The sequence below is a fragment of the Momordica charantia genome (assembly GCF_013281855.1).
Source record: "Momordica charantia cultivar OHB3-1 chromosome 3 unlocalized genomic scaffold, Mcharantia_2.0 BLBB01000003.1, whole genome shotgun sequence".
In the NCBI taxonomy this organism is placed as follows: Eukaryota; Viridiplantae; Streptophyta; class Magnoliopsida; order Cucurbitales; family Cucurbitaceae; genus Momordica; species Momordica charantia.
In genome coordinates this window covers 22,190,883-22,207,867 of record NW_028275161.1, presented here as the reverse complement: position 1 = coordinate 22,207,867, position 16,985 = coordinate 22,190,883, and the positions used below count along the sequence as shown (strand labels likewise).

The window sequence follows — 16,985 nt, the reverse complement described above, 5'->3', positions numbered from 1 at the left end:
ATAATTGAACTTTATTATTTATTTTGAGGTCAATAATCTATTATTTACCAAATGGCAAAAATTATATTATATTCACAGCCCGCATTTGTCTGTTGATTGACGGTTGCTGGTTCCTCAACAATGCAAAAGCGGCGAAATCAATCAATAAATGCAGGCTCATAGGTTCTCCCCATCTTCCGGTTTTATCAAAAGACCTCTTTATCTATGGAACTTGATGATTCGAAGCTCCGTCAATGGCGGTTTCTTCGCCGAAACTCTCGAAACCTACTCCTTTATGCGCCACTCTGGAATTCATGGTAACAACTTCACTTTTCCTCTCCTCCTCAAGGCCTGCGCCAATCTTGCTTCGATTGGCGATGGCACGATGCTCCACGCTCACCTCATCCGCGTCGGGTTCGAAACAGATATCTTCGTTCAAACCTCACTCGTGGATATGTACTCCAAATGCTTCGACTTGGCTTCTTCACGCCAAGTGTTCGACGAAATGTCTATGAGAAGTGTCATCTCTTGGAATTCGATGATTGCTGCTTATTCTCGCGCTTTTCGGGTTAATGAAGGGTTTAAGCTATTCCGAGAGATGTGGGGGTTTGGGTTTGAGCCAAATTCCTCGACATTTGTGAGCTTATTGTCCGGTTTTGCTAACCCAGTTCACGGGTCTCTCTTTCAGTGCCTTCTGATACAGGGTTGCCTAACAAAGTTTCGACTTCAAAATGACACGCCCGTGGCAAATTCTCTCATGAAAATGTATGTAAACTTTGGTCAAATTGATGCTGCTCGCTCTGTTTTTTATGCCATAGGTGGCAAGACAGTAATTTCTTGGACAATAATGCTTGGTGGATACTTGAAATCTGGGGCTGTTGCCGAAGTGTTCAGAATCTTTAGTCAAATGAGACTAAATAATGTGGTATTGGATAAAGTCGTTTTCGTGGACATCATTTCCTCTTGTATACAACTTGGAAATTTGCTTTTAGCTTCTTCGCTTCATTCTCTCCTACTGAAAATTGGGCTCAATAGTGAGGATCCTATTGGCTGCTTGCTTATTAGCATGTATTCAAAATGCGGCGACCACTTGTCTGCTCGAGCAGTATTTGATATGTTACCTGAAAAAGGCATCTTCTTGTGGACGTCGGTGATAAGTGGATATGCCAATGCTGGGTACCCTGGAGAAGCGTTACATCTATTTACAATGGCGACACAGAATAATATTAGACCAAATGGAGCAATGCTAGCTACTGCAGTTTCTGCTTGTGCTGATTCAGGATCGCTGAGCATGTGCAAGGAGATGGAAGCATACATACAGCTGAATGGTGTAGCGGTAGATTGTCAAGTTTCGACATCATTGATACATATGTATTGTAAATGTGAAAGTATTAAGAAGGCAGAAGGAGTTTTTAAAAGTATGATAAGTAGAGACCTGGCAGCTTGGAGTGCTATGATGAATGGCTACGCTGTGTATGGGATGGGAGAAGAGGCTATAAATCTGTTTCATGAGATGCGAAGAACCGGAATAAAACCAGATGCTTCTGTTTATGCAAGCATTTTATTGGCTTGCAGTCACTCAGGTCTAGTAGAAGATGGGCTGAATCATTTCAAGAACATGCAATTGGATTTTGGAATAGAACCTACTGTGGAACACTATACTTGTTTGGTAGATATCCTAAGCAGAGCTGGTCATCTAGAATTGGCTTTGAACGCAATTCAAGAGATGCCTGCCCAATTTCAAGCTCAAGCTTGGGTTCCTTTTCTCAGTGCTTGCAGGACTTACTGCGATGTCGAACTTGGAGAAGTTGCAAATAAAAACATATCAGGTTCAAATCCTGGAAACCCAGTAAATCATGTTTTGGTGGCTAATTTATATACATCTGTGGGTAAGTGGAAAGAAGCAGCTGTAGTGAGAAGTTTGATCGGTGATAAAGGTCTGGTCAAAGAACCAGGATGTAGCCAGCTTTAAATCCATGGCCCTACCAATATTTTTGTTAGCTACCAGTTCCATTATTGAACCTTCAACATAAGCAGTAAATGGTATATTGCACATTCCTTATGGAAACCTTCATGGGGTTTGGAAATGAAGGGAGTGGGTGAGCTTGGACGGTTCATGGTGAGAGGTCGGCTCTTGCCTCGTCAAAGCACGTGACTATGTACCAAGTGCTGCTTTGAGGATCGTTAAGAATCTAGAAGGTTATGATGATAGCTGTTATGTTTTGATAATTGAATATAAGATCACAGGCAGACATCTTATAATACAAGATTATATAGTCTTCCACCAATTTATTTTGGTTCTCCCTTGTGCGAGAGCCAACAACAAGATTTGACTACTTGATGAATCGGGAAGCTGAGAGTTACTCTTGCCAATCCATGTTCATTTTTGTGGTTGATATGATGGAAACTTTACTTGTACCTTTACAATGATTGCTTGGAAATTTGGAATATTTAAGAAACTGAAGATTCTTATGCGGTCCTGGTTTTCTATGAAACTGAAGATTCTTACCTGGCCCATTATTGTGAAGGAGAATGTTGAATCGTAAGTTGAGCTATTTTAAGATCCCAGACGAATCAAGATCTCTCTTTGAAGAGATTGCACCCGAACGTAGGTTAGGTTCCAGTTTTTTGAGGATAAAAACTCAAGCACCACAAATACTTGGGGAAAAGGTCATAATGATTCTCCATGGTTTCTCATTAAGGCCAAATTGGAGAGAAAAAAAGGAAGAAAAGGAGGTCGAAAACAATGCTCGAGGGAAGGAAAGATAGGCAATTTTTATGCTCCATCAGAAGTCGTCAACTTTTATAATTATGGTATACGCTCTCCCCATTTACTCTGCACAATATTCACTTGCAATTTCAAATATTGACTTTTAAGTTTTGACATCCACTGTTTTTCTTTAAATATTTCGATAGCTCATCCCTCACGTTCTGCAATTTGTTTGTGCAGAGGGAGGGTGGATAAGGAAAAAGATTTGGATGGCTTCCAGATATTAGGCTTCAATTTCCAAACTGGCAGTCGTATTAGAATCCAGTAGAACTAATGCCTCCCATTGGCATGGTAAGTTCGTTTATATTTAACTGAGCAGCAAAAATCCTTAGACTTGATTGTCTTTGCGGACCCAGACAGCATGATAAAAAAATTCTTTAATGTATTGATAAGCTCCTTTTATTTGATGTACCCAACGGCGCACCAATGTTCACGGGGATTAAGCTTGTAACTGTAAGGTTTCTATACAGAGAGAAATGTTGATCTAACCCATAAAACACAAAAATATCACATTAAGGATTTCCTATACTCAGAACTGGACCAATACAATTTGAATTTCCTCAGCTCCACCTGAATCGAGCTCTAGAATCAAGAAAGAAAACAATACTTGCAAAATTTGTACTCTGGTAGCTTTAGTATGTGAATCTGGAAGAAACGAAGAACCCCCATTTTCACTTCTCAGAATCAGATTCACATTTCCTGCCTTCCATTTTCAAGTATTGAGATTTATTAAATTTATGTTCCTCGCATCTTCTCAACAATATTCCTGCTCTTTTCTTCAATATTACGTCTTTTTTCTTCTAGTTTCTCCCCCATCTTCTTCCCTATTTCCAGCATTCTTGCTCTTCTTCCTATTCTCCTTGGCTTTGAGTCATCTTCTTCAGCGTTTTGATTTTCCAGCCCAAATAAGCTTCTAGATCTAGATGGTGGGTAATTCTCTTGGGCCTCCTCTCTATTTTGCTGCAAAATTACAACTGCTTTGTCATTTTCTAACAAAGGGATTCTCATTTCATTTTCATCCAATGTCGTACTTGTAGCTGGAACTGGATTACCAGTACTTGATGAAGCCTTTGATGCATTTGATAAGTCAGACTGCGGTTGAGATGATTCAACGTTCTTTGGTTTTTTATGTACAGTTCCCTGTTGATCAGTGGAAGTTGCTTTACTGGCGTCAGATCTATTTTTGGCCTCAACAGGAGGGCATCTCTGATTTTCAGATGCAGTTTTATTATCAGAAGCTCCTTGGTTAAGCCAGAGAAGCGGTGCAACATCCCGCGGAACCCAGTCATTTTTCTCTGCCATCATGAAAGGGATGTAAATACTTTCACAGTTGGGGAGCACTAGAGTATCCTTGATTACTGCCTGCATAATTGAAAACAGTGGCAGTATCAGCTGGAGTTGCAACAATATCACTCAGTTACTAAATTTCATCCAATTTATGCAAAGGAAACTTGATGTATTTTTCCATTGTGGAAAGGTTATGAATCCCATATATCTGAAGCTTTTCCAAATATGTGTTCTACAGAAGATATCTTAGAACTCAAGAACTCGAGGAAATAGTTGTACAACCTATAGAACAGATCCTGAAATCTTAGAACTCAAGGAAACAGCAGTTATAGAACAGATCATGTTCAAGTAAGGTTGTGTATTCTATAGAAGATATTATCAAGTGTAGTGAGTTCTATGTTCATGTAACATTTTAACCTGTTTCAGCACTGGGTTATGCACTTGATCAAAAGAATTCAAACGGTTAAACATATCTACAATGGTTGAGTCCTGATGTTCTTTTCCAACTGTCAAATGTGATTCTAAGGTAACCGTTTCTTCCTTTTTCTTTTGTTTTTTTTAATGTGAAACAAAAATATCCCGACATGAGTTTTGTTGGCGTCACCACAAATATCTATATGTTACTATATCAGCCTCATAATGCATGTGTGTGTGTGTGACACCAATGCTAGAGATACTACATGAACAACATATTTATGTTTACAAGACAAATGAAGAAACATATTCCAACATGTTTGGAAACACATCTCCATACCTTAAGCCGGTTGATCAAAAACAAAGCAACATGCCCACTGGTAATCTTATGATCCCCAAACGATGATTCCAGGCGCAACTCCAAATCAGGCATGGATGTAAAACCATACCATAAGTGATCAGAAGGAGGCGGCTTTATGTGTAACCGCAGCGTTCCTCGAAGAGATGCAATCTTTACTACCAAAGAGATAGGCACCTATAAATTCAAAAAAAAAAACAAAAAGAAATATAAAAGGGGCCAACTTCATGCATCCAAGACACCTATAACAGTGTCTCTTTGGTTTAAAGATAATCTTCTACGGAATTCTCAAAGTGCGGAGATTCTACAAACCTGAGAAACCTGTTTAGCAATGGAATTCATTAGAGATTTCCACCTGGATCCACCAGTCGTTGAGGACGTGGAGTTCTTACTGTTTCCTGATCCACCTGCAACCGACCATCATATAAAACTTTGATCTACTCAGTCAATCTATCAATTGTTTTCACGACGATCATATCGATTGAACCCAAAATCAGAATTCTAGCTACATATATATATACATTATGGCAACCTTAAAAGTAAAAACATGAAGTTCAAATTAAAGGAAAAAGCTTAGATCATTAAGTCTTCTGTAAATAAGATTCAGAAAACAGAGTAAAGAAATAAACAGTGTCTTAACAGATCAAACGGAAAACTCTTGATTACTTTTTATCTCTTGTCAACTAGTATCTTTATCAGCTTCATTCATTTCATTATAACTACATCCATTTCAATACCACCTCATATATTGAGTAGAGATCTAGTTAGTTGTTTTAAAAAAAAGAAAGTTGTACAACCTATAGAACAGATCCTGTTCAAGTAAGGTCGTTGTTAGTTGTTTAATGCTATCAAAGTTCAATACTGCTAAATCCTGTATATAGCTCAAAAATAGTACACCTCAATTTCATGCCCATGTGAATTCAAGTCTCATAGTTACTTCCAATATTATCATTATATTCATTTAATCTTGAGAACTTCGATCTTATGTCATTTAAGACTTTGTGCAGGTGAAATGCTCAAGATTAGTAGAAACATTAACAAAAAGAAATTTAAGTTATTAATTCATGAGGATATAACACAATAATATCACAAAAACCATCTAATGATTAATCAATCACCTTCCTGGTTCTGGTTCTGTTCTGTTCCTTCAGAAGTAATGAACTGCTTTCCAAGATAATCTTCTAGAATTGAAGAAACATCTCCAACATCACTTGAATCAGATTTTGAGTCCACTGCGTTTTTTTGAAGATCTAATTCATGAACTTCAATTCTAGTTTCAATGTCTAAGACAAAACCTCCAGAGTATTCGAAGTCAACCTCCAAAGCCCATACGTCATTCAATTCAAAGGGAAGAACCCTAATAGAATTGATATTGGGCGGGAGATTTCCAGGATGAACTTTAGTACAGATGACTTCACCAATGTAACTCGGAGTCCTCATCCTGGACAACATCCTCTGCCATGACAAACAAAAGTTACATGACTTTTCTAAATAGCACGACTTAAGCAACATTGCCTTTATTTATTCCAAGAAAGGACAGTCCAGCATGATAACATCCTAATAAACCACAATTGACTTCATAACATCTACATGTCTTGCAGTTGACAGCATTATTGGTTGAATATGTGTGTGCTCATCCTTTTCCCAAATAATCATCAAAACGATATGAGGAAGTAATGATAGGAGTATTAGATAGGCAATCAACCAAAATCATCTAAATGCCTCTGACACCACTTTAACTGATGCAACAATCCAAAAAAGAAAAAAAGAAAGCTCTTGGGGAAAACAACGAACCTGAATTCGATCATGCAAGGATTTCATTAGCCCTTCATTGCTTTTCGCATCGAAAAAGAATCGTGATAACAACAAATTCCAACAAAGTGTTCCCTCATCAGTCCAGAGCCTCTCATCAGAATCTGCTTCCGAGACAACAGAGGCTTGACTTTGGCTTCCTGAATGAGTCAAGGTTGATGGTGCTGCCATATCTTCCTCCAAGAAACTTTTAGCACTCCGCACCTTTGGAATTCCCCTTGGCAAGCTTGCTGATGAAAGAAAATCTGGACTCGGATGAATCCTCTCACTAATCTTCTTTTCTTCACGCAAAGAAGAAGAACCTATTTTGTAGTCCAAACCAGCCTTTGAAGTCTTCTTTGTCAGCCTTCTGAAAAATAAGCGAACTTTTGAAGAAGAAGCATTAGGCTTGATCTCCTTATCTATTGCTTCAGCATTGTACCCTGCAGAGGGCTTCATAAATGAAGGATACCCAGTACTTAATGAAGAGATATAACTATGGAACTCTTTGTGCAATGTAGCAAACCACTGCAGTCTTTGTTTGTCAACACATGAAGCAAAACGGAGGGCTTTACACCATGATTCCTTCTCCCAGGAAGTCTCAAGAAAAATGAAAATTGTTTTACTTTCATTATAAATTACAGAGGTCCTATTTTCCAATTTTAAAGGGAACCTTTTCACCCTGAAATACCAATAATCGAATTAAAAAAATGATGTCTTGAACTCAGAAGAATAATAAAAGACAAAAATTAGATTTCTCATTATTTACGTCAAACTACAATTATACAGCGATAACAAGTTTCACACTGTAACATACAGCAGAAAAGATTTCCAACATTGCAGACAAATACTGACGTGCTGAAGAAATTCAAACAGATAACAAAACAATATCATTTTCCATACATCAAGAGTATGCAATGTTTCAATAGCTGTTTCATGTAGCGTTAAGAGGAATGAATAAGCATCAATAAATAACAGTAAGAGAATCAATATTCAAGCCTTTAATACAAGGGTGGACTAGCTTTGAAAAGCTCTGGGTTCAGTAATAGTCATACTACTAAATATACTTGTGTGCATAAGCCATAAGGGTACTACAAATTCAACCATTTCTAACCAGATCATAACAAGGAATTCAATAACTAGTGCAAGTGCAACTTAATTTTACAGGTCACATAAGTACTTAATAAATGACCTAAAACTCATTCCTAGATTTAATAGCTCTTTTAACTGTGGAAACAAAAGTTAGTGAGAGAATATAGGCCATGGTTGGAGCTTTTGATATTGAATTCAACATCTCAAGAAATACCGAAAAGTAAGAATAAAAAAGGAATATGTTTGTAAGCCGAAAATTCTGGGCATGAACACCATCATATATATATGCTGGACTTCAATTCAGTTACAGACACATTGCTTATACTTGAGCCAGTGTACAAATTGAGAGATGAAACATTGCAACATCTCTTCTCTAGATTTCCCAAACATTTGAACACGTATCACATGGCTGTATACAGTATGCTTAAGGGCATATTACAAGCACTCAACCAAAATATTGGAACTCCCCTATGAAACAAAATTTTTATATTGGTACCGTTCAATAAAATAAAATCGAAGAGAAAATTGAAAAGAAGTAGATGAGATATGAAAAATGTTACCATTTTCTTGAAGGCAAGGTTGCTGCTGAAACGGCTTCAATGGTGCAGCCATTTAATTGAATTGTTTTCTTCTTACCACCAGGTTCCAATATCATTAATTTATGGTCCTTGATTGTGGCATACCTTTTCACAGGAGTTACCTCCAAGAAATCCTTCTTTTTCTTTTGTTCTTTAGATGCTTTCTCAACGAAATCTTCTAGGACATTTGATTCTAGTATCCAAACAGGACCCTGAGAAACAAAGAGCACATTTACATTACCAGCCTACTTGTTGATGTAAAGTATCAGTACATCTAGTAACATAGCTCCACAAGCAAACCAACTTAAGATACTGCCCTTGATGATATATTTTCCTCTTGAAAATTAGAAAGATTGAACTATTATGGCACAAGTGCCGTGGATCAGTAGTTAATACAAGTCTATCTTTCGAAGAGCCTAAAACAGAATGAATGCGAGTAAAATTCAAGAAGCCAAACTCCCAAGCACCAAAATCCAGAATTATTAGTCAATTTGGTAAAACCAACCCCCACTGTGAACATTGACTAGTGATGCAATATATAATCTCCGTAAATTCTTCCCACGTATGCATTCTGAAACGAAACAAGAATACAGCAAAACCTGAATTGAGAATTACAAATTCTAATTTCCAAGATTGAAGGCACCAAAAATTACCTGTTTGTTGGACAGAAATTCAAGGGATTGGAGAGGATCTGGCACCGATTTCTCTAACTTGGCATGGGCTTTAGCCAGGTCCTTCTCAGACCTCTTGCTCAACTTCCTCAACATGATAGACACTCCCAGAGCCTCCGCCGCGATGATTGCCACAACCCCCAAAGCAAAACCAAACACGAACGTCAGAATCAAGAGCGCCCCCATATCAATTTTTCGAAATTACCAACTCCGAACCATCAAATCTCGCGAAACTGGGTTGCCGGTGCCGGAAAAATGGATTGCGGTTGGGAAAAAAATTGATAAAAGGAAATAATAAAGCGGCACCGGAACCCCAAAATGGAAAAATAATTTCAGAAACGAGAGAAGAAAGCGAAGAATCAGAATCAGGCGCTGGTTCTGCTATCGCCAAGTCCAGTGCCAGGATGATGACGGGAAGTGGAAGTAATCGTAATCAACGGATTAAGAATCTTGTAACGCATGAGATTGTTAATTTTGTCTCACTACTTGCCAGAGAGCAACAGCCACAGGCAGAGAGCAAAAAAATTCTGCAGTGGACGGTTTAAATTTTAAAGGACGAATCGATCGCAGCCATGGTGACAGTTGTGAATTGATGGGCCTCAAGAATATTGATTATCTTTCTTATTTTATAATTTGGGATAAAGGTCAATTTTAAATTTTCCTCCAAATGAAGAAATTTAGGGGAAATCTCACGGATTCTTCCCCAACAACTACATGATTTGTATGATATTTTCTACGAATTCTTAATCTAATTCTCCAAGTTCATCACCTGTAGATGAACGGTCACATGCAAAGGCGGTTTTTTAAGAACTTGGTTATCCACTCAAAAATAAAATTTAAATATAAAATAATTACTAATTGAGAGCGAATTGTTTTTAATTCCTAAGGTCAATTTAATTTACCTGTACAACTATATATATATATATATATATTGAAGGGACGACTTTCTCTGAATAATTAAAAAGTGTTTGAATTACATGAATGGGATTAATAAGAATTATGTATTTACTATTTAAATTACAGTAGCATTTTTAAAAATTTTAAGCTTTTTTTTTATTTCATTTTAAAATTTTAAGTTTAAGTAAAAAAATCATAATAATTTGATCAGTAAGTCAGTTGATGATATCTTGAAAATTAAGAAAATAATCCATAATCAACAATAATGTTGATAATGAATTAATGATTTCAATCAAGTACAATTGCTTACAAATTTTAAAATCAATTAAGTTAAATTAAATATTTCATATTGATTTAACTAACAAAATAGTTGTGTAGATTTTTAAAATTAATAAAATTAATTTACCAACGACTAGATAACGATTTTGCTTAAAAATATATATATAAGATAACGATTTGTTATAGAGAATGTAAAAAATAAAAATAAAAAAAATTAAATGGGAAAGTTGACAAATATATGTGCAAAAATAAATAGAAAATAAAAGAGAGTGAGAATGTAAAAGAAAAATAATAATAATTAATGGTCACGTACTAAATTTAGGAATTTTTATATCACATTAAGCATCGTTAATATTATAAAGTTAAATAAAGTGTCTATTCGTTGATGTCGTTAGGTTAGCCATTGATGTTGTTCTACCTAGCAAGACAAACCAACTTCACATATTTTAAAAACTTCAAAGAAAAATATATATATATATTGACCCATGAAAACTAAAAAGTTGAAATAAAATATTTCTAAATGAAACATTACTATGTACATTTTGTAACTTGCCATTTTATTTTTCATAAATTGAATTACGAATGGAACTTGTTCAAACAATCAAAATGTTTGTCTTTTATCTTTTATCTCATTCAAGTTAGGGTAAATAATTCAACCCCAATTGATACGTGACTCAAGTGTAAATAACTTATACTTCTTTTCTCGAGGTCGAAGACTCTTGACCTAAGATCTCAAAACAAAATAACAACCCCACTTTCAAAAAAAACTTAGAGCCCCTTACCCTACTAGTTTAATGGTCACATTTCCTTCTCAATTTGAATTATTCTGTCGTATTATATTCTAGCAATAAGGGAAGAGAGGCATTTAAAAAAAAAATAAGCATGTCCATAAGTCAAAAACTTTTTTTTTATATAATTCAAATCGATACCGTGTGACTTACACCAGAGGTTTCCTATAATTGAGATGTCGATAACCACCCACTATTGTAATCGAAGTTGCAACGCTCGTCCCCAAATGTGAGTGAAGGGAAAAACCTCGACTATGCATCCCATGAGGTTTGAACAACCCCATTCGACTACAAACCCACTTTCCAAAAAAGAATAAAACCCCCCCACCCTACGAGTTTAATTGTCACATCCCCTTCTCAATCTGAATTATTCTGTCCTATTATATTCCAGGAACAAAGGAAGACAGAGACCTTTTTTCCCAAGAAAATAACCATGCTCAAAAATCAGAAACTACATTTTTTTTTTACTTTTTTCTTTGATAACCCAAAATGAATGTCATGTGGCTTACACCAAGAATTTCCTACAATCGGAAGGTGTCGACAACCACTTACTACTGTAATTGACGTTACGGGACTTGTCCTTTAATGGAGGGAGGGAGAAGCCCCAACTATGCGGCCTGCAAGCCTCGAATGGCAGAGGGGATAACTCCATTCGACTGCAAGCCCACTACGCCACCACCCTCAATGGTTAGAAGTCAGAAACATACAGTTAAGTAAAAGTTAAAAGGAAACTAATAACAAATACTTACAGTACAACTCCACCAGCAAGAGAGTCCATCCATTTAAATCGACAAATTGACACTCGTTACAGTAACAACTCCCAATCAGTATTCAGTCATGTCTTTTAAAACCAGCCTACATCTCCAGGGAAGTCCACACCATAAATAAAAGGTTAAAAGGATAGAAAACTGAAGACTGAATCCAAAACCACCCCTCCACCAAAACTCAGTGGGAGGTGATGCCCTCTGCTTCTAAAACAGCATTCATCGTTTTCCTAAGTTCAAAAAAAAAAAGGTACAAAAGGGTTGTTCTGTCATATGAACTGAACTGCAGTGGCCAGAGGCTGAGTTGGAGTTTCTCATGTTGGAATGGAACAAAAAAAAGAACAACCTGGATGATGAACAAGAAGAGTCAGTGAGCCAGCCTAGGAAATGGAAAACTGGTTTTTTACAAGGTTGAGTGGAGGGAAAAAAAGTTGAAGTCATGGTGATGGACGCCAAGCTGCTTCAACCATGAATCCGCAGCATGATAGAGATCGACTATCCGTTCATAATCAGACGACGTCTCTGGCCTCAACCAGAGATCTCCCTGCATTCTGTAACTGGCCAACCCAAATGGGGAAAGGCAAGTTGAAGTAGAAGCACTACTTTTGTCCTCGCTTTGGCCCGTGGTATCGGAACAACTACATCCATCTTGCCCTTCATGATCCAGATAGCAATCTGCAGTCATCAAAACATTGAGCTAACAAGTTTGGTGGATGCAGTTTGCTCATGAAACAGATAAAATATCCTTTCATATATGAAAGAAGAACTGACAATCACCCACCTTGGAAAGATGAAGACAATGTGTGATAGGTTAGAAAGCATGTGGCGAAGTCTTTGTCATTTTTCTGACTTGGGATGTGATAAATAGGGTACCTGATTTAAGTAGATGGCAGTGAACGAAACCATTACGGAGAGAAGAAAGGAAATGTGACGGAAAAGAATCTCTAGCATTTTTCTATAGAAAGAGGAAAGAGATGTTTACCAAGAAACAGCCATCCAACTAGCGGGAGAAAGATCCACACTCCTAAGTGTAGTTAATGCTGGATAGGTTTGAGTTAATTCCGTTATCTGCAACGTAATACAGCGATTATGTTACTATTACTTTACATTTCTTCAACGTTATGTAACATGAATATTACTTCACTGAAATTTCTTGCTAACCACCGCTAAAAACTTAATGGTAGTCAGCTAGAAATCTCCCCTGCTAACCAACCAGTCAGTAGGAAATTATTTTCCATGAAAAAGATCCACTTGGTTTTGCATTTGAATATCGAAACTTGCTTTACATCTTTATTCAAGGCTTATCAATAACTACAGAACTGTTAAATTTGAAGTTCATAATGTTTTGTTTTTCATGTTTTTAACAACACTGAATTTCCTATGTTGACGTTGAAATAGTTGAACAGAACGCCTTGTCTTCAAAACAATAGGCTAAAAGATATATACCTTGTCCATAAAAGGCACTCTCCAATAAGGAGAAGACATCTCCATATACTTTAAGGAGAGGTAGCCAAGTTTCTCCCTTGGTGGCCATGATCCCTCCTGGTCGAAGCTCGAATCTTCAGAAACAGCATCCCATGTCCTGCTAGAGTTGTTGCTCAGGGATCTTGACAGGTTATCGCTCCAACTATCGTCGCTCCAAGAATCACTTTCACACTCTGCCATGTCACTATCATATCTTCGGGTTCTACAAATAGACATTCAACAAAGACAAACATTACATACAATGCATTCAAAACAGATTTGTATTTAAAACGTCCCTTTTACATCTTATCCTATTCTTTCCAGTTTTGTGTCGCATCACATATCCATATTCCAGTAAATAACCACGTGCCTGAAGGGAAACAGAGTTTTCAAACACAACACAGCATTGAATTAAAGTTGCTTCGGAATACCTGGTTGGGGCAGCAGGCTTGCTTGTGTAGATCTGAATTGCTGACAGATAAGGCACATAGAACTGGGTAGCAGTTTCCAAACCGTTCGATTGTATCGGGATACCGGCACCATATGCACTCCATTCATCGTAGCAATCCCACAACTCACGGAGCGTGAAGTATTGCACGGTATCCTTATCGGGTTGTTGCCAGAGACTGTTGAGATCATGGAGGCAGCTCTATACGGAAAAGAAAGATGATGGGTTAAGACTCAGTTATCAAAAAATTATCAGAGATGGCTAAGAAGAAAACTAGTGAAACCAGCTGAGAACTAATAGAAAAATTCTCTTTAAGTAACTAGACAAGTAATCCAGTTCGTTTAGAGACTTTATTTTGGCTTCAAATCTCCCTACCTCAGAGTCATACAACTGCCAAGAAGATTACATGAGAGAAAATGTTGAAAAGCCAAGCAAATCAATGAAATCATGTAGGCCCTTTTTCTTACGTATTTAAAATGAATGTTTTCCAGTGACAGCCCAACTGACGCAACAATATGGTATAAAAACTTATACAAATCTTGGCCAGGTTTGAAATTTTCATTAATTTGACTTAATAATTTACTTCTTTGAATACAGTTCTACATTTTCTTTCAGTACTGTGTCCTATTCCTGTCTAATCTTTCCCTGAAGTTTTGTCATTTATATCTTTTCAAAAGAAAAACCAAAATATGAGAAATCAGACATCTCTCACTAAATTTGGGCCTGAGTTCTATTTGAGTTCACAAACTTTTTGATCGTTTGGTTTAGATAAATGCTAAATAAGAGATAAAGTGCAATCTTATATTGATCAACGTATACAGTTAACTTAAGCAAGCTAATAATATGTTTTTCCCTTTCAGTAAGAATATTCCTATGACAAAACAAAAAACAAAAATGGTCCTACCTTTTGAAAACGTAAACCAATAATAAATAAATAATAAAAATATTTTAAAACATTTTGTAAAAGAGAACTTAAATCATGAGGGACTTTTCTTAAAGATAAGACGTTGGGAAAAAAACATATCATGTGTCGTATCTATTAAATTTGGGGCCCACTTTAGGGACACGTTGCTTTATGCCACTCTTGTATGTTGATTTCCAAAATAAATATAACAACATTTTCCTGCCGGACTAGCATGATTACCGGTCAGAAATGTATAAAAAATAAATTAATTATTAAAAAAACTAAAAAACTGTCTCGATAAAATAAATAATTAGTAATATTAAGACAATGAGCTCAAAAACTTACTAAACCTATAAGAAAATGAATTATTGGAAAATAATAATTATAAATTAGAGTATATTCAGCGAATATACTAGAAGAGCAATCACCATCTTAATGGGCCCAAAAGGACAACGACCTCGGCCCGTTAAAGGGCCCATTACAACAAAGTCGAAAGAGAAAGTGACTCAGTGAGTTAAAAGATTTGGAAATCTATCCGCCACGTTTTGCAATATTCCTGACTGATTCATTCGAGTGCCTTTTTTTTTGCTCCAGATAAAATTACAGTAATAATAATAATTTAATAAATATCTGCAAATTCAGAAAAGGCAAGGAAATTAAGGATGGGCTATTTCTTAACTTGTTTCCAATATTGGCTTTTCATTTCCCAACAATATTTTAAAAGATCTTAACAAATATTTAAAATATTATTAAATGAAATCTGACCCTGACCGTGGGCGTGGAGAGATGGAAAATTAGGTTGGCGGTGGAAAATGGGAGAGAAAATTAAAGAGTTGAATTTTCAAATTTAGAATTATTCGACTTAAAGAAAAGATTCCTTAGATGGATTAGGCTTGTGGTGGAAAATGATATTTAGAAAATGGAAAATTCTCTGAAATGCACCACATGGATTTTTTGCAATTTTAATTCAGAGAAAAATGCAGAAATAAACAATTGTGGAGGAAAAAATGTAGGATTTGTAGAGAAAAACACAGAATAAGAAATAATAATAATATGGAAGAAGAATGATGAGAATTTTTTTACCCGAGGAAGAGTTCGCCAAGGAACGCAAGGCGTCACACATTGAAGAAACCGTTCCAGATTGGAGCGCGGCTTTTGGTCCGCCAAACAAAACGACGACGTTACAGACATCGATCCTCTGTTCTCTTTCTTCTCCGATCGAAATTCCGGCTAGGTTTTTTTCTTTCTTCTTTTGAAGAATGTGAGCTCCGGCGGTCTCTGGTTTGGTGAGCGATCAAATACAGTGATTAAAAACTCGGGGAATCCGAATGGCGAAAAAGGAAAGAGGAAGAAAAAAGGGAAAAGCGAATTCAGCGGCACGGTCGAAGAATCGAATACAGAGAGAATGAAATTAAAGGAAAGGAAGGGAAGGAAACATACTGTTGTTCAGCTCTTAATTAGCATTTCTGTGCGAGGAGTGTTAGATTTCCGCCATTAAAGGTCGGGGGAAAGAAGATGACGAGGAATTGAGGACAGGGCTGGAATTTGAGCAAAGAATTTGACTGGAAATTGAAGGAGAAATAATGTGAACTGAAGAGGGAGTAGAGAAATAGAGAGAGAAACAGATTCATTGCATTATTTTAATCAGTTAATTGAAATTAATTGAAGTAATTGGGTGAAGGAAACTGATTCCTTTGCACTGCCAAATAAATTTAATGGGTGGAGATAAAGACGAGAGCATTTATTAAAATAAAATAAAGCAAGATAGTTTGATTGAGGAAGAAAATTATTATTATTATTATTATTATTTAAAAAAGGTTGAAAAGAAAAATGGATAGAGATGGTTTTTGTTTGGAACAAATAAGTTGATATATATATATATATATATATTTATTTTCTAAATATTTTCGGATCGCCGCGTGTAGAGGGACGCAGCGGCAAGGCAATGGGGGCGGACTGCAGAGGATGGGTGTTTGGCCACGCAACACGTTTGCAAATTCAAACGGGTTTTGTTTTGTTTTTTTTTTCATTCCCCAATTTCATATCTTATTTTATTATGGTCTATAAATTTTAATAACATTCCATGTCTGTGGAAAAAGAAAATTATCAAATTTTTAATGATAAAGTACTATGTTTAACGATAATTAATACAAAGTTTAATTCTTCCCCTAATTTATTGGACTAAAAATAGTGAAGGTATCTTCTAATGATATTAATTAATTTATTAACATATTCTCAATTTTGTAAAATTGTTGTTTTTCAATATTATATAATCTATAATATATTATACCTTACATGTTTCAATTTTTATAGAAATAAAATTGGTTTATAACATGAAATAACATATTCATCCAAATTTTTATCTCTATGATGTAATTTTGAATTTTCAAATTTCAAATTCAAGATTGAAAATATAGACTTGTTGTTTTAAAATTTCCACTATATCATAAAATGAAAAATAATTTTATAAAAAAATTTGTCCAACAAATATTTACTAAATC

General features: G+C 36.0%; 3 protein-coding genes and 1 long non-coding RNA gene across 7 annotated transcripts; 2 read left to right on the top strand and 2 right to left on the bottom strand.

The window, feature by feature from the left end:
* Positions 1 to 148: 148 nt before the first annotated feature.
* On the top strand, positions 149 to 1,951 carry LOC111008767 (pentatricopeptide repeat-containing protein At5g16860-like). The gene has a single exon (XM_022281572.2). The coding sequence runs from the start codon at positions 149 to 151 to the stop codon at positions 1,949 to 1,951; it is 1,803 nt and encodes a 600-aa protein (XP_022137264.1).
* A 1,163-nt stretch (positions 1,952 to 3,114) lies between these two features.
* LOC111008766 (testis-expressed sequence 2-like protein (DUF2404)) lies at positions 3,115 to 9,531 on the bottom strand. 3 transcript variants are annotated; one of them, XM_088121659.1, is made up of 8 exons: positions 8,923 to 9,531; positions 8,252 to 8,481; positions 6,603 to 7,281; positions 5,927 to 6,263; positions 5,121 to 5,215; positions 4,791 to 4,985; positions 3,781 to 4,111; positions 3,569 to 3,709 (listed from the first exon to the last, which is right to left on the bottom strand). In XM_088121659.1, exons 1-8 carry the CDS (start codon positions 9,124 to 9,126, stop codon positions 3,702 to 3,704), a joined length of 2,079 nt encoding a protein of 692 aa, XP_087977785.1. In that variant the 5' UTR covers positions 9,127 to 9,531; the 3' UTR covers positions 3,569 to 3,701. The 3 variants fall into 3 exon arrangements, with proteins under 3 accessions (XP_022137262.1, XP_087977785.1, XP_022137263.1); XM_022281571.2 differs by having other exon boundaries at positions 3,802 to 4,111; XM_022281570.2 differs by having other exon boundaries at positions 3,115 to 4,111; positions 8,923 to 9,525.
* On the top strand, positions 4,109 to 4,515 carry LOC148212584 (uncharacterized). Its single transcript, XR_015789727.1, has 2 exons — positions 4,109 to 4,384; positions 4,463 to 4,515. It is a non-coding gene; the product is annotated as an uncharacterized LOC148212584 (long non-coding RNA).
* A 2,118-nt stretch (positions 9,532 to 11,649) lies between the features above and the next one.
* Positions 11,650 to 16,189, bottom strand: LOC111008768 (uncharacterized). 2 transcript variants are annotated; one of them, XM_022281574.2, is made up of 7 exons: positions 15,925 to 16,188; positions 15,568 to 15,762; positions 13,564 to 13,781; positions 13,115 to 13,355; positions 12,651 to 12,736; positions 12,450 to 12,541; positions 11,650 to 12,343 (listed from the first exon to the last, which is right to left on the bottom strand). In XM_022281574.2, exons 2-7 carry the CDS (start codon positions 15,673 to 15,675, stop codon positions 12,072 to 12,074), a joined length of 1,017 nt encoding a protein of 338 aa, XP_022137266.2. In that variant the 5' UTR covers positions 15,676 to 15,762; positions 15,925 to 16,188; the 3' UTR covers positions 11,650 to 12,071. The 2 variants fall into 2 exon arrangements, with proteins under 2 accessions (XP_022137266.2, XP_022137265.2); XM_022281573.2 differs by having other exon boundaries at positions 15,568 to 16,189.
* Positions 16,190 to 16,985: the final 796 nt, after the last annotated feature.